The sequence below is a fragment of the Alligator mississippiensis genome, chromosome 4 (assembly GCF_030867095.1).
Source record: "Alligator mississippiensis isolate rAllMis1 chromosome 4, rAllMis1, whole genome shotgun sequence".
NCBI lineage: Eukaryota > Metazoa > Chordata > Crocodylia > Alligatoridae > Alligator > Alligator mississippiensis.
In genome coordinates this window covers 62,291,064-62,314,393 of record NC_081827.1, presented here as the reverse complement: position 1 = coordinate 62,314,393, position 23,330 = coordinate 62,291,064, and the positions used below count along the sequence as shown (strand labels likewise).

Sequence of the window (23,330 nt, the reverse complement as noted above, 5' to 3'; positions counted from 1 at the left end):
ATTTCCCCACCCCACCTCCCCCAGTCCTTGATCTGTAATTTGGTTCTGATCTCTTTTTTAAACCTCACCTAGCTCAGCCATCACTCTTCTTTCATAGATTTTTCTGATTACATCTTGAGTTGGCATGTAATCAGGCCTTTGCTGTGGTAGACCTGAGGTGTGATATGTTTTTCCCCTGCTTTGACCTCAGTCTGTTCCCACATTTAAAGAACTCCTTAAAACTGATAATCATAGGTTTTTTATTTAGTTTGAAATGGGTGGTGACCTTCATTCTTATGACTCTTCTTTTTCCTACATTTGGATGCCCTAATTTAAAACCATTCCTGTCATGACTGAAAACAGAGGTGAAGTGGCTGATTTATTAATCAGATCTTATAAATTTTTCAGCAAAATAGCTAATTAAGATAAGCTTTTTTTTTAAACAAATACTTTTTAGAATGGCAAAGGCACTGCTTAGTATTTATTTAAATACTATGCGCTTTTAAAAAATCACGTAGTTTGTGGAATATCCCTTTTATGTTTTAAAAACTTTTTTAAGTTGTTTTATGACTTTTTTTTATTTGAACAGGGATCTGAAAAACAATGAAATATCGTGGACTATTGAAGATATGAATGGTGCTTTCTCTGGACTAGATAAACTTAAAAAGTTGTAAGTTGAATTAGGCTCAGATCATATGAACATGCTGATGTGAATGAACCCAACATTTAGAATGCTATGTTCTCCTACAGTTTTGTTGGGGGGGGGGGTTCTCTTTGCTGTTTTGCTGTTTGGGTCCTTCTTTTCTAGGAAAATTAAAATGGCAGTTCTTTTTAGTCCAACTAATATGGATAACATGAATAACTCTTGAATGTTTGAATCATAGAGTAGTAATGTTGGAAGGGGACCTCTGTAGGTCAAGGTCAACCCTCTGCTCAAGGCAGGATCATTCCTGACTAAACCATTCCAATATGCATTTATGTGATCAATATAGAGTTTTGGGAAGGTGCTTATAAAAGCTTTTTGTGAAAAACTAGGATTTGTCATACTTAGGGATGTACTGAAATCATGGAGCCCACGGCTAAATTTCACAAGCTGGCTTCAGCCCTGGGCTACAATTTGGTTGTCAGATTGCAGCTGCACCTCTCAAGCCTTTGGCTGGGATGGCTGGCAGATGCTTGGGCTGCCTCCAGCCCACTACACCATGGCCCTGCCTGGTCCCACTCCCCACCCAACTCCGGCCTGGTCTGCATGGGAGGAAAAATAAGACCTGCCGGCCCTTCACGGGCACAGCCCTGCCCCCCACACCCTTCCCCAACTCCACGTGGGCACTGGGACAGACTACTGCTACCCCCTGGTCAGGCTCCCCTGCCTGAGCCGGGCCATGCTCTCCCCCCTGCCCTGGCTTGGCTGTGCTCCCCTTGGCCGAGCCCCACTCCCCCCACCATGGTCTGGCCATGTTGCCCCCCAGCTCTGCTCCCTCTGGCACAGCCCCACTCCCCCCGGCCTGTTCCCCACCCTTCACAGCACCCACTTACTGTGGGATGGATCCAGCCAGGCTGGGAGGCTTTGGCTGCAGAGAACTAAAAAAAGCCAGGCTGGACCTGTCCCTGTCTTCCCGGGCTACAGAGGCTGCATGAGGGCAGCCCTTGCCCAATCAGCAGCCAGCGGCAGGGGCAGCAGCTATCTTGGCTGCTGCCCAGAGGGGAAAAACAAAGAAAAATCTTTTATTTTTGCACAGCGCCCCACTTTCCCCCACTTTTTGGGGGGCTCTTTTTTTCACAGATTTTTTTGATTTTTGTGGAAAATGCCTGATTTTGTATTTTCCATGAAAATTGTGAAATTGCAACTTCGGTACATCCCTATTCATACTAGAAAATGAGATGTGCTGTTAAAGAGTACAAAACCATAGTGCCCAACAATAGTCTTTCATAGGGTAATTTGGTATCCAGTGGAAATGGCTGTCATAATGAAACAGTGTACTTCCAAAAATACAGCCATAAATTTACATTTCTCCATTAAAAAAAAACACACCCTCCTAGGTTTGTACATCTTTTAAAATCTTCCCGTAATATAGATAAAAATAAGAGGAAAAATTGGTATGTTTAGCAATGAGAGATTTTCTGCAGTGAAGAAGGTTGAATGGAGAACATTAGTCACAGTTTAGTAATAAGTGCCAGAAAAACAATTGCACAACATTTTTTTCATAGTTCTAAAAAGTGCCCCTGTTTTATTGCATCTGTTCTACATTATATATTTATATTTTCCAGAATACTCCAAGGAAACAGGATTAGATCCATTACAAAGAAAGCATTTTCTGGCTTGGATGCACTTGAACACCTGTAAGTTCTTGAAATTCGTATGTAACCCAACAGTAGTCAAAGTGTATGTCAAAAGTAACTTATATATAAAATGAACAGGCTTTGGTTATAGCTGTCGGGGTAAAGCATAATTACAAATTTGATCAGAAGTATAATACTTCTAGTAGAATTTTATGTTTAGGGAACCTGCTAGAAGTGTGATGTATAAAATGCACATTGACTACAAAGCTTTATATTCTTGTCTGCATTTGGTTATGGACCTTGTAACTACATTCTTTTTTTGGAATGTAAACTACTGTTACTTCCATTGTAACTTTATTCAGGTTAATACATGTTTATTCTTTCTTTCAGAGATCTAACTAACAATGCAATTATGTCAGTGCAAGGAAATGCATTTTCACAAATGAAGAAGCTGAAAGAATTGTAAGTTTTTGTCACTGAACAACTCCATAGAAGGAAAATCAAACAATATCAGATAATTTGCTAATTAGTATTAACTTCTTGCTCTTAGTAGCTTTTTAAGTCCTATAACTTAATACATCAGTGGGGGGGGTGTGTGTGTGTCCGTCCACCTAGCATAATGACTGCACTACAGTTGGGTAGCTTCTGATGAGGTGTTCAGTTTCTACTTCATTTGGAATCTAGGCCCTAGTTTAAACAGCTTGATCTTTAATATATGAGATAAGAGAAACTTTGATGTAATGTGCTGTAATCTGAGCACTGCTATCGTTGGACTAGGAAACATCAGCATCATAACTCTTTAGCAGTGACCCATCTGTCAATCCTTATACTTTGGTCCCTCTGCTCTGTGACCACATGAGGTTAAGTCAAGAAGGGGTTGCTTGAGTGACACCTCCCTCCCCCAGATTCATCAGTTCAGTAGCTGTTTCGATTTCTTGTTGAAATAGAAAAGACTTCTGTTGTTTCGTTACTTGGGTCATACTTTATCTCCAAGTAGTGCTATCTCCTTTTTTTTTAACTTTGCACAATCTGACAACAGATAACTAGAATAGACATGGCTAAAATGAGAGGATGAGTAATCTGGCAGATCAGGGGAAGCCAGCAAGAGCAACTATTCAAGCTGTATGAAGCAGCTACCTGTAACTTTGTTGCTGGTATCCCAAGAAAATCAGATGTCTCCAGATTACTGTTCTGGGTTAGAGTTGGAACTGTTTGGAATCTCTTATTCTTGATTAGCATTTTCTAGTGTCACGTCTTGGGGAAGAAGTAGTTGGTGGTGCAACAAGCAAGGTCCAGTAAAGAAAGAGGCTTGAAGACACTATGGCCAATGTATACTTTAGCTTTCCAAGGAAGTAAGCTATTCCATAATTTTTTTTTTTTTTTTTTAGAAAGGGTTACCTCTGGGGTTTCCCTAAAATTGCCTATTAGGTATTTGCCCATGTCTACCAGCCATAAGAGAAAGTGTAATGTCCTGTCCAAAATTTTCCTTAAACTAACTTCTCGCATTATGCTTTACCTGTAATTTAACTTATCCAGTATTCTAGAATAGATTAGATAAGGCTATGACTGCTTGTGGTACCAGGATGGCCAGGAAGATAGTAACTAGGTTCCTTCCATCCTGATAATAGGATCATCCTTCATACTTTCATTAAGAAAAGGTCTGTTCCTTTTAGAGTTCTGTATGATAATCAAGTATCTCTAGATTTAGACCACAGAGGCTTTTTGGTGTTTGTTTGATTTTAATGAAAAAAAAGAGCAGATAGTCTTTTGCTTTTAGGGAGCAGTCAGAAAAGAATTTGTGTGAATGCACCTTAAAATAGGCTAATGTGCATTAAAGCACAGGTGTAGACATGCTCAGTATTAATTCTGTTGAGGTTTAAATAGCAGGTGTACCATGGACCTCAAAAATGTTGATTTCTTTTTATTTTTAGCCTAGGTTTTTAAGCACCACAGGAGGAAGTTGTGACCATATATGCCCTAACAGAATTCCCTTTTGTTTTTTTGAATGCTGCCATTCTCTCCTAGGTTGATAATGTTATCAGTGGATGGTCAGTTGTATATTTGTCATAGCTTCCCAAGCAAATTCTAGCAGGTCGCTGATAAATTGTTTTGAGATCTATCTTTGAACCTTAATCCAAAATACCCTGTGGGATGCCTAGAAACAGAGTGCTGAAAGGGACCTCCTAAAACATCAAGTCCAGCCCTAGTCTATCACAGGCAATTAAACTATTTGGGATTTTTGGCCCACTGCTCCCATTGAGGTTTGTGAAGACAAAAGTATATAAATTGGGTGTTATAAAGGCTCTATTTTGAAATGAAGCTGTTAGCCTTCACTGCTGTTTCTTGACCCTGAATCTTAGATGATATCAAATAGTTTCAAAATCTGCTATAAGCAAATGGATAATACCTCTGCAATTTAAATGCTTATAGGAGTTGAGTGTTCATATGCCAGAAGGCATTCATATTTTTCAGTAAAAGATATACAGCAATGTCTTGGGCAGAAAGAGCAGGAAACTTACTTGAAAGTCATAGACCTGACAAAATCTTGGAGCCAGTGAAATCAGTGACATGACTCCCATTGCATTCAGGTGGGACAAAAAATTTGCCTGTGATTGTTGATGCATAGTTTCAAAAGATATTACAACATAGACCTTTGCCTCATTTTGACAAAAGGTTTCTTGAGGCCAGAAAAAAGGGCTGGATGTCTCTTCTTTGTTTTAAACTATTCATGTATATATCACTGTAATGCTACTTATTTCTTCTATTATCAGTCCTGGTACAGTTTTAGTTTTTAGTTGCATCCCAAGGAAGGCTGGTTAATCCTCAGTTTGGAAGTACCTAGAAGGAAAGGATCTTTATTTTCAAAATGTTTGCCTTTTGGAAATGGCTTGAATATGTAGTACATGGAACCCTTCTCTTCTAGAGCATTGTTTCTCTTACCATCACTGCTCTATCCCTTTTGTTCAGTTATCTTAATCCAGATTAAGTACAGAGCTGCCCATCTGCAAGCGTGCAAAATGCTGGTTTTCAAAAAACAAATTGGCAAGTAAGAATGAAAATTTCTGTTTTTGAAGACTACAGTCTGTGGTGATATCACATATGTATTAGATAAAGTTAGCTTATTAAATATCAAATGTGACTATATTAAAATAAATGTAATATTATTGACTGGACTTGCTTGTGTAGATTTAGAAAAAAATGAATGTCATTGGTTTTTTGGGGATTTTTTTAGGCACTTAAATACATCAAGTCTTCTGTGTGACTGCCAGCTAAAATGGTTACCACAGTGGGTTTCAGAGAACAACTTTCAGAGCTTTGTAAATGCCAGTTGTGCCCATCCTCAGCTGCTAAAAGGAAGAAGTATTTTTGCTGTTAGTCCAGATGGGTTTGTTTGTGGTGAGTACTCCCTCCTGCCCCAACCTCCCCTGCTTCTCTCCTCCTCAAGTTTTCCTTAGCAGGTTTTAGGTGAGGGGGGTTGTAATGTTTTGATACACTTTGACTTCTCATGGTAGGCTCAGAGGGGGATTAATAGTTTGCTAACATTTCACCCTCTGCTTCTCAAACTTTGAGCTAGAGATTCCCAGCCTGTAGTTTCATACAGAGTAGGTGATAGTGACATTTTTTCTCACTTTATCTCATGGACTGCATGATTACCTGATATGCGCAAAGGAAAAGCTCAGTGATTTGTGGTAGTAAAGGTGTGTTCCCAGAGTTAAGTATGGATGCTGTCTAGTTCAGCATCATTTTTTGAAGTATGATACATTTGGTGTATTCTAAGATGGTGTTTTTGTTTGGATAATCATGTGCAAATTATGTTAGAATTTCCTTAAAGTTTGACATTGTAGGTGAACAAACTTTAATAAATCTTGAAATGAAGGTCTAATGATGACAGCAAAAAAAATAATTACCAGGTAGCTAATGAAGGATATTTCTTTACTTGGGAGGAAATCCCTTCCAGTGACAAATTATAGTAGGGAATTTGACATCTAAAAATCACTCTATTAAGCCAAAGGTAATTTTGATCTTTTTTTCAGTGACATAATACGTTACTGTTTGGTGCTAGCTGTAAAAGATTTCCAAGCCTTTAAAGTACATTAGCCCTTTCCTCACAAAGAGGAAAACCTTAAGGAAAATTAGTACTTGAGTAAACTTAAAAAATAAAACAATTTTATAACAGAAAAGAAAATGCAGTTCTTTAATTTAATAAAACTTTATGAACTATTTTATTGAATCTCTAAAATGCAGCTATTTCAGTGTCTCTAGTTATATACCCATAAAAAGATACTATGTTACCATTACAGAAGTTGGTCAGATAGGCAGCCTGGCCAAATATTTGGGCTTTGCGCTGTGCATAGAGATTTCTGGAACTTTCTGATGCAAGAATCTAGAGAGAAACAATTTAGCCATTTCTTCCTAGTTTACAAGTATTCAGTCCTGGGTCCAAAGTTGCAGTTCGCGCTAGTCCAGTAGTTTCCAAACTGTGGGTCATGACCCTAAATGGGGTTGCAACATCAGTGAATGGGGGACTGTGGGTTTTGAAGTGAGGGGCCTTGCTGAGGAAATAGGGCCATAAATGGGGTCAGGCTAAAGAAAAGTTTGAGAAGCACCACTCTAGTCCCCAAAATATGCATAAACTGTACTGTACTGTTCCTTTCTAAAAACTGAATAAACTCCAACAAACAAAAAGTGTAATGGTTAGCTATGAAAAGTGGATAGTAGATCTAGAAAAGCCTGTCTTGTGTTTTGCTGAAATTAGGGTAAATTACTAGTTCTGTATGCTTGACGCACGTGTTCAAGCCCTCAGAACCACGCTGTGATAGAATTTTGAGAATTATTCAGAAATAGTGGAAGGAGGAGAAAATCTGAAATGTATTAATGGAAACAATGTGTAGTATCTGTGTAACTTGGAAACGGTCAAATTCGCATACTTTCTAAAATGCCCTATTCAAAACTGAAACAAATCATGAGCCATTTTGTTTTGCATAAGTTGTTAGGTGTTTGAAAATAGGTACCTAAGTTACTCATATTAACTATTTAGTCTTTCAACAGTGGTGCTGTGATAAATACAATATGGTTAAATAAGTAAAACTGTTTCTATTTCCTTCAAGTCTAATGCTGAAACTAATAGTTTATGTAAAATGAGAAATATATTAAGATTCTCTGAAAAGTCTGAGTAGTCTTACTCAACAGATGATCAGTTATTTTTATCTGGTCTGTTGCATCAACTTATTTTAGTGAACAGCTTCCTTATCCAAGCAATATTCCTAATGATTTTAATTTCTGTTAGCACTGCATAGGTAGATTCAGTTTCTTCTTTTGAATCACCAGTGTACTTGGGGAAACTCATATTTAGATTACTGCCCATGTTGTAATTTGATCTGGAGAACTTATTTAGGTGTGAAACAGGAGAAGGAAACAACCTGGTGCTCTCTTAGGCTGTAAATAGATTTGTTCTAGGAGAAAGCCTTTGTCCCAGGATCCTACCGATCTACAAATCCACTGTCGAGCTTTAAATCCCTCTGAAGTATGTGGGATAAAATGTGCTAGTACTTTCTCTCTGGGCATGGCTGCATGCATCTGTGTAAGGCTATTGCAGGTCATTCCCAGGGTAATCTTTCTAAGCTGTGTGCTCTTGCTGGCAACCTACTGGGAGAGGAACAGCTTGGAAGAGATGTATATAAATGACTGTGCCATGCCTGTTTTAATCTGGGTCAAACCCTGGGGCAGTCAGGGCTACTACCTCAGATGAGATATTCATTTAAAGCCTCAGAACTCAAACTGCTGCTTCTGGTGTGGATGTGTGTGTTAAATTCATTCCATCTTTTTTTCTTGTCAAGTGGTCTGACATTTTACAGGAAAATAACTGAAGGATCGAACATGGAACACCACAAAATACCACGGTTCGGACATCTCAATCTTTGTTACAAAATAAATAAAAGCAACACTCAAAATATATGAGCTACTGTGCCTAGCAGGTTTTCAGCAGTCTGGCATTTATAAACTGGAACAAAGGGTTCCAATCACCGTAGCAATGATTTCTCTAGGTGGTTTTGTTTTTGTGGATGTAGGGAGAATCCTGGCAATTTTTGGTGGCATAAGAACTACCAAAGAAAAGCTTATTGCAGCCCGAGATATAGAAAAGATGAGGTTGAGGCTGAGTGACTGACAGGCAAAATAGCTTTTGCAGATGTTACGGTATAGTTCTCCTTAGCCAAGCTTTTGTATAGACAGTGCACACAGTCTGCTTTAGATATGCTTTCTTTTTATAAAGATGGCTTGACACAGTAAACTCATAAATACGGTATTCTTTAAATGTCTGGAGGCAAATTAAATATACAACTAAAACATGTATTTGTTTCATAAATACTTGTTTGACTCTTCTCTCAACATATAAAAGAAGTCTTACAAACTAAAAGCATGTTGTAGGGACTCAGATCTTGGCCTCTCTTCCTTAGCATCACACCTTTTTCCTTGTCCTATCTTACAGATGATTTTCCTAAGCCACAGATCACTGTCCAGCCAGAAACCCAATCAGCAATCAGAGGCTCCAATTTGAGTTTTGTGTGTTCAGCAGCCAGCAGCAGTGATTCCCCAATGACTTTTGCATGGAAGAAGGACAATGAGTTACTACATGATGCTGAAATGGAGAATTATGCACATCTCCGGGCGCAGGGTGGTGAAGTGATGGAGTACACGACCATTCTTCGGCTACGCAATGTTGAATTCAGCAACGAAGGAAAATACCAGTGTGTTATTTCAAATCACTTTGGTTCATCTTACTCTGTCAAAGCCAAGCTTACAGTAAACAGTAAGTACCTTGTTTTCTACTTGTTGAGTTAGGAAAAGACTGATTTTAAAACATGATGCAATGTACAATTTGAGTTCTGCAGTTTTTAGAAAATATAATGAATTGAAATAACATTACCATTTTTGTTGGCTCTATTGTGCTAAACACTTTTAAAAACAAAAAATAAATAAACCCTCTTCCACAAGGTGTTTCTGTCAGACTAGACAAGACAAAGTGAGAGAGGATGTGTTATACTCCCCATTTATGAGAGATAGCAATAGAACTGTTGTATTTAAGTAGTTTAACTGTTACCTGGCAAAGGTCATGCAGGAAGTACATAGCAAAGTTGTGAATCAAGCCCATATTTCCTATGATATGCCTGCACACTGTACCCAGTACTACTAGGGAGGCATATACTTACACCCTGCTCATCCGCTCCTGCTTACCTGCATCAGACCTCTAAATGCAGAACGTAAGCCACTCCCAAGGGAACCCCTGCAGTCACTCACATGCCTGCTGGAGGGAGATCTTCCAAGAACCTGTGTGAGGCACCCATGCAGCATCCTCAACTGCTGCATTTCCGGGTTCAGCGTGCATGAGCAAGAGTAGCTTGTTAAATAGCTTGTTGACACAAAACTTTGGGGAGAAGTGGACACACCGGAGGACAGGGAACAACTACAAGCAGACCTGGACAGGTTGGACATATGGGCACAAAACAACAGAATGCAATTCAACAAGGAGAAATGCAAAGTGCTGCACCTAGGGAGGAAAAATGTCCAGCATACCTACTGCCTAGGAAATGACCTGCTGGGTGGCACGGAAGCGGAAAGGGATCTTGGAGTCCTAGTGGACTCCAAGATGAACATGAGTCGTCAGTGTGACGAAGTCATCAGGAAAGCTAATGGCACTTTATCGTGCATCAGCAGATGCATGACGAACAGAACCAAGGAGGTGATACTTCCCCTCTATCGGGCACTGGTCAGACTGCAGTTGGAATACTGTGTGCAATTCTGGGCGCCACACTTCAAGAGGGATGTGGATAACCTGGAGAGGGTCCAGAGAAGGGCCACTCGTATGGTTAAGGGCCTGCAGACCAAGCCCTACGAGGAGAGACTAGGGCACCTGGACCTCTTCAGCCTCTGCAAGAGAAGGTTGAGAGGTGACCTTGTGGCTGCCTATAAGTTCATCACGGGGGCACAGAAGGGAATTGGTGAGGCTTTATTCACCAAGGCGCCCCTGGGGGTTACAAGAAATAATGGCCATAAGCTAGCAGAGAGCAGATTTAGACTAGACATTAGGAAGAACTTCTTCACAGTTAGAGTGGCCAAAGTCTGGAATGGGCTCCCAAGGGAGGTGGTGCTCTCCCCTACCCTGGGGGTCTTCAAGAGGAGGCTAGATAGGCATCTAGCTGGGGTCATCTAAACCCAGCACTCTTTCCTGCCTATGCAGGGGGTCGAACTCGATGAGCTACTGAGGTCCCTTCCTACCCTAGCATCTATGAATCTATGAATAAGTGTGTCCCTTCCTGCTAGCACTGGAGACATGGTGTAGACATGCCCTGAGTTTCAACACAAGATTTTTCCTTATATATAAAAATGTAGTTCCTCAGTTTTTCAGAAGTTTCTAGGCATGATAGCTTGGCTTTTTAAAGCCTTGCAAGGGCTATTATTGAAATTGTTATAAATAAGTTTCATGTTTGTTGGAGCTGAGGGCTCAGAAATTGAGACTGTTGTGCAAAGGAAGAAACGTGTATAATTTGTCCAATATCATTTGTTTTGCTTTAGTGCTGCCTTCATTTACGAAGATCCCCATGGACCTAACCATCCGTGCCGGGGCAATGGCCCGATTAGAATGTGCTGCAGTTGGTCATCCGGTACCACAGATTGCTTGGCAAAAAGATGGTGGCACAGACTTTCCTGCAGCACGCAAGAGACGTATGCATGTCATGCCTGAGGATGATGTGTTCTTTATTGTTGATGTAAAAATTGAGGACACCGGAGTTTATAGCTGTACAGCTCAAAACACTGCTGGAAGCATTTCAGCAAATGCAACATTAACAGTACTAGGTGAGAAGTGCCACAAGTTGTCTTAAATTAATGTCATTTTTAGGTGTTAATAAAATGTTCTATAGAATGTAATAGAGTTTTGCATAAATTCACTATTGGTGTATCCTTTTGGAAGCTTAAATTGCCTTAAAAATATTGCTTGAAATGAACTCCCTTAATCATTTTGCTGAATGAATATGTACTGATGGGTTTGGGGTTAGAAATACAGATTTTAATACACAATTATGTTATACACAATAACAAAGAGAGATGCTACATTTCTCAGTGCATTGTTAAAATTGAAATTATTGAATATATGGAAAGGAGGAGGCTTATGGATTCCCTGAAAAGTTTAGGTATGGTAAATTGCCACAGCGTCCCCTCTGGAGGGGTAGGAGGGGATGCACTAGCTCAGGATTACTGCAGCTTTGTCACGTCATCTTCCCCTACCCCAGGACAGCCTAAGTGCAGTCTCTGGAGACTCTTAAGACCCCGGACTTTCAGTCCCTCACCCTACCTGGTTCTCCGTGACCCTGGCTTAAGGAGTTGGCATTATTTCTCTCCTGGGAGAAGAACTCTACCTCCTGCTCGGGAGACCAAGTACAACCTGAAGTTTCCAAGCAGCATACATTTCTGCTTTAATAAAGTCATTTACTGGGGCAGAGTCCATCCAGCCACTGGTTCTCTGCCCCCTTCTACAAAGGGTTAAGCAGTTCCTCTGTCCTCAAATCGGCCCCCAGAGCATCCCCAAAGATTGCTATATAGTTCTCTTTCCAGTCTTTTCTAGCTCCTGAGCCCCCAAGCTCCTTCACTGTCTATCTCCAGACTCTTCTCAGACTACTCCTGCTGTAAGCTGACACCTTCTTATTTATACTGCCCTTTCCATTGTAATGCTAATCTCATTTAACATCACTTCAGCTAGTTGGTGTCCACCATCTCACCTTTGATATGCCAAGAGAGCTATTCAAAATTCTCTTGGTGCTAGAGGTCCATCTAGTCCCACTTGTAGGTGCTTTGGTGTCTTTTTAACCCATGCTTTCTCCATGTACTACCTATATGGGAAAACTGAGGTATGCATCGTTATAACAACATGAACACAGAAATATTGCAGTAAAACCTATAATTTTTCATATAAGTACATAAAAGAAAGTGATCTAGCTATTTAAGAGCAGAGAAGTCAAGTGTGAATTTAATTCTCAAGAATATGGCATTAATGTGCATCTTCATTTCCTAAGTTTTTATTCTATTTGTAGGGCTAGCATACATTTAGTTTCTGATCTGAAGATGAGCAGAATTTAGTCTTTTAGCTCAGACTGCCTGAATGTCGTTTCCCTCCAAACAGCTTTAAGCTTCATTAGGGCTTAATGATGCCTCTAATTTAGTTAAATCACTTTCCAAAATTGTTGGCTACTCCAACATTCATGTGGAAGTAAATTTCTAAAATGGCTTTTGGCAGCATATTTAATAGCTGGTCTTGACACCTGAGTGATTGCAACAAGTATGTTTATATAGTGCATGTGTGACTACTTGTTTATCTAAAAATTCTGGCTCTTTAACAGTTAAATGCAAAGTAAAACACAAAAGTACAGGTTTTGTGACATTGAATATTGCCCTCAATAATGTTTTATATTGTGGACTAGAGGATATGAGAGGGATGGACATTTACCTGTTTTTCTGGAGTCAATTCCAAATATTGTGTTTATGGGTTTCCTTTCAGAAACACCATCATTTTTGCGGCCCTTGCTGGACCGAACTGTAACAAAAGGTGAAACTGTAGTTTTGCAATGTATTGCTGGTGGTAGCCCTCCACCACGGCTGAACTGGACTAAGGATGACAGCCCTTTGACGGTAACAGAAAGACACTTCTTTGCTGCAGGCAATCAGTTACTAATTATTGTCGACACAGATGTGGAAGATGCTGGGAAATACACTTGTGAAATGTCAAATACGCTTGGAACAGAAAGAGGGAACATTCGTCTTAATGTAATTCCTACGCCCACCTGTGATTCTCCTCAAAACTTAGCCCCATCATTGGATGATGATGGATGGGCCACAGTTGGCGTTGTGATCATAGCGGTGGTTTGCTGTGTGGTGGGAACTTCCCTTGTGTGGGTGGTCATCATATACCACACAAGGAGAAGAAATGAAGATTGCAGCATTACAAATACAGGTGCGTAAACTGAAGTTTAGCACTTGAAAGTACATCTGTCAAGTATGTTTGGTTTTTCGGCGTAGCGATTTATATTTCTTGATTTAAATGCAGAAGGATGAGTTACTTGTTAACTTCACCACGTTGCTAGCTGATCTAAAAAGTCTGCAGAGGATCCTGAAATAAACATCATTTTATGGATTTTTTTTTTTGTATTTTTGTTTAATTATAGATGAGACGAATTTGCCTGCTGACATTCCAAGTTACCTGTCATCCCAGGGAACATTAGCTGAAAGGCAGGATGGGTATGGATCATCAGAAAATGGAAGTCATCATCAGTTCATAACTTCTTCCATGGGGGGATATTTCTTGCAGCAAAAAGATAGTCATGGTAAGTGCCTAATGGTCCTGCATATCTTACACATTTTACTGGTGACTAGAAATTAACTATTGTCTTTCTAACTAATATATTCAAATGGAACTTCAGTGAAATTACTTTGATAGCAGAAGACCTGTAGCTTGCTTACTAACTGACTTATCTACATAGTGAAAGCTGCTTTGCACCAAAGTATCCCCAAACAAGAACTGGACCATTATGAGAGGGCCTTCTTTAATTTAATTTTATACTACTTAAGAAACAACTCCTACCAGATCAAGAAAGAAACTCTTTGACTGGGGTAAACATTTACATGGGGGACAATATATATATATATATATATAAGGGCTTCGTCTGTCTGTGTGTCTGTCCGTAATGCTCTTGGAGCACTCTGATTGGCTTACAGAAGCAACCAAACAGAGTGCTTCTCACAGACAGCCACACACGGCAGAGCGCTGCCTCCAAGGGGGGCAAGGCCACCACTCCCTCTGAGGAGCTGGACCGGGGGGGGGTGGCGGGGCAAGGCCAGCAGCACTGCCCTCGCCCCCCGCTCCGTCCCCGCCATCATGGTGGCACTCTGCCGTGCCAGTCTGTCCCCACCGTCCCCTCCATCCCCTTCTGCCGGAGACAGAGCGCCACCATGACAGCAGGGATGGAGAGAACAGAGCAAGGGGATAAGGCCAGTGCTGCTGGCCTCACTCCCCACCTCCTCTTCCCCCCCCCCCCCCAGCCCTGCTCCTTGGAGGCAGTGGAGGGGATGGTAAGGCAAGCTTCTCCCCCCTGCTCCTGAGGGGTGGCAGAGGTGTGGGGTAGTGGGTGGTAGTGCTCTGTCCCTGCCCACCCCCCCATCATTCTTGATGGGCCATTCACTAGTAGTACTATAACTACCTTGAATTCTTGCATAGAGTAGGGACAGAGCCTTAATTGACACCCCAAACATACCTATTTTTTGAAAGGCAGACTGAAGAAAAATATTTTTCCAGAGTTATTGTTGCATAAAGTAGGGACAGAGCCTAATTTTCAACTGACTCACCTTCCCTTTCCTGCTTAATTAAATCTGGAACCCTCATTGTTGCTGAAGACTCATTTCTATGAGCGAATCTGATGTTGAAAAGAGTTAAGGAGTTTCCAATGCTATGAAATAGGAGATAGACCAGCAGCAGCTAGCAAACAGAAACATTGCTACAAGAAAGATTAGCTTGTTTAGTGGAACATCAAGACGATTAAAAAGGAGAGACAGTTGATAACAACTCTGGAGTAAAGAGCAATGAGCTATTATTTCAACTGCTTGACCTCAGTAGTTTGAATAGTAACACAACAGTTGCTAAACTGGAGCAGGAGTCAAAAGAGGGTGCTTCTCTCTAGGGTAGCAAATCAGTTTCCCTACTTAATACATTCACCTCAGTTTTAAGGGGCTGATTTGGGGGGACCAAAGGTATGTGTTATATGCCAAAAAAGACTGTATGTGAATATAACCAATGAAACTTTCCTGTGCAGAAAAGTCCTTGGGGACAGATCCAATAAAAGACTTATGCAACTAAAAATTAAGTTTTGCAACATCTCACCCTTAGGTCTTTGGCCTCTGGAGTGGAGTCTAGAATTTGTGCTCCCTACACTGAGAGAGTTTAGATACCTCATAGCCATATCCAGAACATTTGTATGCTAAGCAAAGAGCTACATAATGCCAGCATGCCTACAGCTGCCTAAAGCTAGTCAGTAGGAGAACAGGGGTAGGACAGGGTTAGGTTTGGAGGACTGGAGTAGGTTTGAATTCCTGCATCAAGCAGGATTTCAAGGCAGCAGGGAAGCACCTGAATCCATTCAGATTCTGTAGCTCCTACCTTTAAGAGAAGGTTTGGTGTTTTATGTCATTTCTTTCAGAGAACTGAGCTTACTGTTCCCTTAAAATTGTATAGCTGTTGGAGGAAGAGGAGATGATGCTGATTTGTCTGTTATACTCGATGGTACTCTATTACACTATAAGGTTATAGTGCTCTTCCAGGAATGGTAACCCCAGACTCCATTCCATTCTGATCTTGAAAGGTTCAGATCCAAATCCTCCACCTGTGTGCGCCCTAAGTTGGACACTTTTCTGGGTGAAGGTGCTTTCCACTCTTCCATTTGAAGCTGTGCAATGGTGCTAGAAGATTAATTGCACTAGGTAAAAAAACACAAGGGAGAACATGATTCTTGTCTAGTGGTTAGGTTCTGGTTTCTTTTTAGGTTTTGGTTTCCAAAATTGTTTTTTTCAGTATTTTTATCCGATAACTGTTTAACATAAACCTCCTGTAAAGAGTTGGGGCTAAAATGTAGTGTCTCTCTAAAACTGATTAATTCAATTTTTGCTAAAATTATTCTTCCTTTAAATGTGATGTCTCTTTATACATAGTATGACTTTTAGTTGTGTATTTGTATAAATAAGGTTTTGAAGGACAGCAAAACCCCAACACAAGAAAAAATAGTGTAGAGTAAAGCCTAGAAAAGAGAAGCCTGTTGATTGATTTATTGTCTGTGTTTTTAAGGCATTTGTCATCTAGATAATGGCAGTGAAACAGATCTGGAGGGTGTTACGGATCCATTCTTATGCCACTATCTGGGGAATTCCGGAACTGTGTGTTTAAAAGGGAATGCTTATGGCTTGGATGCTTTTGAAGCATATAGCACAAGTAAGTTAAATAAATTTGTAGTCCTCTTACTTCAGTCTTGCATTTTGATGTTTCTGATAATTTTTTTTTTTAACTTTTAAGGCTGCAGCCCTGATCAAAGAACAGTGTATATGGATCCTAATGAATCTAGTTTCTTAAAGAAAAAAGAATGCTATCAATATTCACGCCCACCAGAAGATCCATTTGACCAATATGTTGGCAGTGTGGAAATGCAGGCTACAAGTAGCAAACTGCTTACCACTTACACTCAAAATGAAGGAAGTGGAGTGAAAAACTTGATTCTAAACTCTGATGCATTTGATTCAAATAGAAGTCAGGAACTATCTTCTGATATTATTAGCAGCACTTTCATGGGTATGTTTTAGTCACTATATTTCCATTTTGTTGTTGTTCATGGGTTTCCTACACCAAGAAACATTAATTTTCACACCTTTGTAAGAATAGGTAATACAGAGGTTTGGTTTTTTTTGTTCATTTGTTTGTTTTTAAACTAACTAACCCACGTGAGTATCCTTGTACAAATGAAGGGCCTGAAAAGAAGCGAGGGAAAAACACCATGAATCTTATGATCTAATTTTTTTTTCAAATTATTTCTGTAACTTCATATATGGATTTTTAAAAAGATACTGAGGGCTGGATCCACTGAAGGACTAATGTACCTGCAAGTTTGGCATTGCAACACCTATGTTTTTGTTGTCTTGTTCCCAGATTGAATCCAGAACCCAGAGTTAGGCACCTATACAGTTCATGGGGGAGAGTTGAGTACTTTTAAACAGTGATCTGAAAAACATAGAGGCTGAGTGAGGTGCTATCTAGACCTAGGCAATAGGTTTGTCTGGACTCCAGCTCTTTTCTGATACCTAGGCATCTATCACAGCTATAGGAAGGTACCTGCATCTCCTTGGGATTTTGATTCTGAAGGCAGGCACCTACAACCATTCCTTTAGAAAATGAAGCAGGGCTCCCTCTCTCTCTCTTAGAATAGTTCTGACTGAGCGGGAGCTCAGCACCTACAGCTCCCTAGTTAAAGCATTCCCTCAGGAAGTTGGGGAAGCCTGGAGGATTCTCCCCTCAAGAGAGCTTCCTGGGTGAGCACTGTAATGATTAGCCAAGTAATCTCTGTCTTGTCTCACAGGCAGCATGCTGCCTGTGAGCCATTTTTGACTGCTCAGAGCCACAGGAAATTATAAAATTAAAATTGGATTTGACAAACGCAAAGCATGATACTGCTTGCTGTGTGTTATTTTAGCATTGTTGGCCATGAATTAGCAAAAGTAGGTAAGCACAGCACAAGCTGATTAATATTGGCAGTTCTCAACCTTAAACTCGAGGCACCCATCCATAACTTGTGACCTGAGCCAGCACCCCATTTCAAAAACTAATTTTTTATTACAGTGCTCATTTCCTTACAGAGGTGCTGGCTAGTGGGGACAGGACAGTGGCCAGGAAGGAATTAGCTTGAACTTGCACTTGTCTGCACATACCTGCTTATCTCCTCACATTTAATGCCTGGCACCCTGGTTGAGAATCATTGAGTATATTAATGGGATATGGCCCTACCAGTGTTCCTCCTGTAACCTGTTTTGAAAGAAAATAGCCATTTTGTGAAGGACCTGGTCCTTTGGGGGTGAGGAGGAAGAAATGGGTTCTGAGCATACCTACTTGTTGGGCTCTTTGGGGACTTACCCAATTCTCTGTTTAGTTTCTGGAACAGCTCTGAAATAGGAGCAAAGTGCCTTGCCCTCAGTGCTCACATTAGGGCTGTTCTGGGCATGCACAAAAAGAGAACTGCAGTTGGCTAAAGAACTTTGAGGTCAAATAAGGACACATCTAGTGAATTTAGGTACTTTCGGAGGAAAGCAGGCATTAAGGGTTTTGTTTTGGTTTTTTTGGATTGTATTTTGGACTTAAAAGTCAACTTAAGTCCTGTTTTAGGATCTGAACATTAATTATTTAAAGAAATGTGTGTGTATCCTCATTTATCCAAGCTGACCATTGTTGTAGAGCCTCCTTTCTTTTTCCTTTTCTCCTTCTGCAGTGTTAGCTAACTAGAATTCTGGATTTCTGGCTCACTGCACACTGCTGACATTCCATTCAGTAGCTCTTCCTAGCAGTGTGTGTGAGAGCAGTCTTGAATCAATAAATATATGAGACCTACAGAATGAGTAGTTCAAGTAACAAGGCTTTTTAATATCAGTTTTTATAAAACAATGTGTTCAGTTTTGCACATTCTTTTCTATACACACATTTCCTTATTTCCTGTCTCATTCTAACAGTTGTATTCAGATAAAAGATTATACTGTAAGTTGAAGTATAGAAAACCAATATAATACTCAAGATACGTTGTATAGATTATTGCCTTAAGCAACAAAGGTTGTTTGTTTAATTTGAACTCCTTTAGGGTTTATACATTTAACTCATCAGAATAAAGAATTTGTGTCCTATGTTTTTCACAGGATTTTATGGTTCAACTTGAAACACCACCCACTATTTTTAGTTTGTTTCATAAGTTTTTACATACATAAGTTAGTATGTAGTGACAGACAGCTGTTTAGACTCCAGTGCCTTTGTCTTCAACAGCTGGTGCCTCAACAGAATTTTTAAGCCCTACATTCCCCATGCCTATGGGGAAAACCTACCAGAAGGGATGACAAAATCCAAACCTGTGGTTTGGTTTTTGATTTCTAATTTACTATTGAAGAATCATTAGTGCTCCACCTTTTTGCCTTCAATTTTTTCCCTTGCTCCTACTGAAGACATCTGGCTTTATTGCTGATGCATAAGCTGGAAAGTTCATAGCTTGGATTTTTTTTCAGAATCATGATGCAGTGGTAAATTTCTCTTTATTTGGTAAGAGGAACAAAATAGAGGTACAGATCATTTGGTGCAAAGATGAAACACCACACAGCCAGTTGTTTCGCAATAGTTTTTCCATAAACCTTTCATTGGAGCAAGTTTAGTGCTGAAAACATGATTCTTCCTGTACAAAATGATTGATACTTTTACACATAAAACATTATAATTTTTCAAGAGTATATCTCTTTTTAGAAATAGAAACCTACTTCTTCAACTGTAACTTTGTCATAGTGGAGAGGCTTGTGTGCTTCAATGACCCTCAGACCTTCAGTCTTGTACTCCTGGGTCTCCCCTGGCAAACAGGTTTGAGGCGAGGTCCCAGAGTAAGCATGGTCCAAACTTCTGAAGACCCCAGTGGCAGAACAGACATACTTGAGGATCTGTTGGTTCTCTGCAGCTGTGAAAATGTATAAGGGTTGCAGTTGTCTTGGACTTCCTTGCCACTGTATTCAGAGCTCCATCCTGTCAAGTTTGTGTGGCTGTTGCTTGCGCACTGGCCTTACCACATTAAAAAATGTCACATGCAAGCTTCTGCCAGGGGTGTTAACATCTCCTACAGAGCAAGTCCTGTAACAACAGACAAGTGGTGATGGGGATGGGAACAGTGATCTCTGGGAGTCCCTAGTCACAAATCTGCATGTAGGAGGTGTGCGGGTCGACCGGGGGCGAGCCAGGGCCCGTCTTTGCACACGCGGGCTGTGGCCAGCAGCCCGGGCACGTGGGGCCGGAGAAGACCGCGGCGAACTAGAATTGATTACGGACGCATAGTGGTCGATTAAAAGATTGTTTACTTACACCAAAAGATGTTAGTGGTGTAGGCTGGACAGCTTTCCAGGCACAGCTCCGCTTGAATCCCCGTTGGAGGATTACGACAAGTCAACTGTTTTCCCCGGAGTTGTCGAGGCTCCGTGGATTCAGTTCCCCCAGAGTTGTTAAGGCTCCGTGGGTTCGGTTCCCTCCGGAGTGGCTGAATCTCTGTGGGTTCATATGATAATAATCTTCCCCGGAGTTATTAAAGCTCTGCGGGCTTGGTTCGGTTCCCTCTACCACGGAGTTGTTAAGGCTTCGCGGATCCGGCTTGGGTTTATAGGAAAGGGATAAGTCTAGGATTGCGCTCAGCGACGGGGAGAGGCCAAAGGCTATTTAGACCTCTGTTGCCTTCTTAAGAGAGGCGCGTTGGGTCCATAAGGGTCCACATCGCTTAGAGATCTTCACACAGCGCGAAGTCTCCTCCTCCTGGCGAGTTTTCTCTCTCTCCAGTTTTCCTCTCTCTCCGACTTGGGCGGAAACCACCCAAGCCTTTTGTACGGCTAGCAAGCCAATAGCTAGCCACCACGTATGCCTTTACTCAGAATTGGCCAATAATGTGGCGCAAATCTGAATACAAATGGCGGGAACTCTTTGCACCGAGCACTTCTCAAATGCAATAAGAAATGCACCATGCAAAGAAAGCTACAAATCTGGCGGGAAATACTTCGTTGCACCAGAGCTCTCCTCTGCAACAGAGAGCTCTACTGTGCAAAGAAGCTGCAATTTAGCGGGAAAAATAATTTAGCGATGCCGAAGCACACACAAACAACAAATCACAACTTTGGGTTGTGACAGGAGGCAGTCGTGTGATAGTTGTTTGCACTTACTGAGACAGAAGTACAATTCAGCAGTTGCGGCTGTGACTGAACTGACCAGTCCTCTTTAGGATACCCTCTGCTCACCCTGAATGGGGAAGAGGCTAGAAAAGGTGCCCTAAACATAGGCTGTCTTGCACACCCCTGGCTGGATTGCTATATCCAGCGGGATCACTCTACCTGTGGCTGAAACCAACAAAATCAAGTTTGTTCAAAATTCACCACTCTCATGGACTCCCTGAACAGTGAGTGTCCTGAAAGAAGGACTGCCATAGTAGCCAAAGAACTTACAAGATATGACATTGATATTGCTGCCCTAAGCAAGACCCACTGGGCAGATGAAGGCCAGCTGAAAGGAGGTGGTGGCTGCACCTTTTTTTGGAAAGGAAAGTCACCTGAAGAGAGGTGCATTCATGGGGTTGGCTTTGCCATCAAAGACAAGATTGTCCATCAGCTTTTAGAACTCCTGGTGGGCATTAATGAATGCCTTATGAATCTCCACCTCAAGCTCAGTAACAACCAGTATGCTACGGTCATCAGTGCATATACCCCCATACTTGATGATGAAGTAGTCAACAAGAAACAGTTCTACTGCACTCTTGACACATTCCTGACTTCCCCTGCCAAGGAAGACAAGCTTATCCTCATAAATGACTTCAGTGCAAGAGTTGGGTGACATGCTGAACTCTGGAATGGCACCACTAGGAAAGAGGGGGTGGAGAAAGTTGATTCCAATGGTATCCTCCCACTCAGCAAATGTGCAGAGCATGATTTGCTCATCACAAATACCATCTTCAGACAGAATGACAGATATAAGAGCACTTGGAAACGTCCATGGTCCAATCACTGGCACCTTCTTGACTACCTTTTATTGTCGGAGCCCATGATCATACTGAGGTCCGTGTCATCCAAGTCCTGAGAGATGCAGGTGATCATTGGACAGACCACTGTTTAGTCAGGTCAATCACGGACGTGCAGCTTGTACCACAACACTGTAAACAACTGAAAGGAATGCAGAAGAGACTTAACATCAAGACACTCCAAGACCAAACTAGATATGAGGCTCTTCAGCAACACCTTACTGAGATGCTCTGTGACCTACCTGATGACATCCAAGCAGATTGGGAAGAACTTAAGAACACTATTCACAAGGCATGTGCCGAATCTATTGGATACTCCACTTACTGTCACCAAGATTGGTTTGACAAGAATGATGAAACCTTAGCACTTAGCTATCAAAAGAAAAATGCATTCTGCAGTTGGCAAAATGAGCTCTCCAACCAGCAAAAATGAGAGGCTTACCACTGGCTTAAAGCTGTAGTTTGGAGGAGGCTACAGAACATCAAGAACCAGTGGTGGCAAGAGAAGGCCATGGAAATCCAGAGTTTTGCTGATAAACATGACATAAGAAGCTTCTTTCAAGCAAGAAAAGCCATCCATGGGCCATGTTCCAATGGCCCAACCCCCTTGCAATCCCAAGATGGCTCCACCCTTCTCACGGATAATGTATCCATCAAACAAACCTGGAAGGAGCACTTCAAGATTCTGTTCACCTGTGAATCTGAGGTCTCAGCTGCCACCATGGAGTCCATCCCTCAGCACCCAGTATCAGATTCTCTTGCTGATCCCCCATCCTTCAAGTAAGTCTGGTGTGCCATCACTCAGACCAAGAAGAATAAGGGACTAGGACCAGAGGGAATTCCTGCAGAGGTCTTCAAAGCTAGTGGAACAGCACTAGCGCAAAAACCTCACCAACTTCTCATCAAAATTTGGGTTGATGAGGAAGCTTCTCCTGACTTACAGGATGCTAATATTGTGACCATCTTCAAGAAAGGGGACACGTTACTGTGTGGGAACTACTGAGGCATTGCTCCATTGCTGGAAATATTCTTATTTGCATCCTTTTTAATTTTCCTCCTTCCCCTTGCCGAAAATGTCCTTCCAGAATCCCAGTGTGGCATTAGACCATCACAGGGTATTACCAACATGATTTTTTGTTGCACGACAGATCCAGGAGAAGTGTAGAAAGCAACACCAGGAGCTGTTTATGGCATTCCTTGACCTAACCAAGGCCTTTGACTCAATCAGTCATGAAGTCTTATGGAAGGTGCTGGCTAGATTGTCCATTGAAGTTCATTAGTATCTTCAAGCTACTTCATGATGGGATAACCACCAGAGTCCTTTGCAGTGGATCTGAGACAGACCCATTTTACCATCTGTACTAGTGTCAAGCAGGTCTGCGTCATCACCCCAACCATGTTGTCCATCTATCTTGCTGTGATTTTGATTCTCATCTATGACTGCCTTCTTCCCAGAACTGGGGTTGAGTATAGAATGGATAGTTAGCTTTTCAACCTGCAGCTCCTTCACAGCAAAATGAGTTACCAAGACTGGTATCACTGACCTTTAGTACCCTGATGACTGTGTTAATCTCATGCACACTGAGTCCAATCTGCAGTCCACCCTTGACCTTTTTTCAGGTGCCTATCATAGCCTGGGACTCTCCTTTAATACTGAGAAGACCAAGGTGCTCTATCAGCCTGCCCCAGCACAAGCTGCCTCCCCCC

General features: G+C 41.3%; 1 protein-coding gene across 2 annotated transcripts in view; it reads left to right on the top strand.

The window, feature by feature from the left end:
* LRIG3 (leucine rich repeats and immunoglobulin like domains 3) overlaps window positions 1-23,330 on the top strand; it is a 67,910-nt gene that overhangs the window by 42,530 nt on the left and 2,050 nt on the right. The window contains exons 9-18 of one of the 2 annotated variants that reach the window (XM_006258847.3): window positions 569-649; window positions 2,248-2,319; window positions 2,650-2,721; window positions 5,492-5,655; window positions 8,747-9,067; window positions 10,831-11,112; window positions 12,809-13,261; window positions 13,473-13,631; window positions 16,139-16,282; window positions 16,364-16,636. In XM_006258847.3, coding sequence (XP_006258909.2) covers window positions 569-649; window positions 2,248-2,319; window positions 2,650-2,721; window positions 5,492-5,655; window positions 8,747-9,067; window positions 10,831-11,112; window positions 12,809-13,261; window positions 13,473-13,631; window positions 16,139-16,282; window positions 16,364-16,636 — 2,021 coding nt within the window. The remainder of the gene's footprint in view (window positions 1-568; window positions 650-2,247; window positions 2,320-2,649; window positions 2,722-5,491; window positions 5,656-8,746; window positions 9,068-10,830; window positions 11,113-12,808; window positions 13,262-13,472; window positions 13,632-16,138; window positions 16,283-16,363; window positions 16,637-23,330) is intronic. The other variant, XM_059726041.1, reaches the window with a different exon arrangement.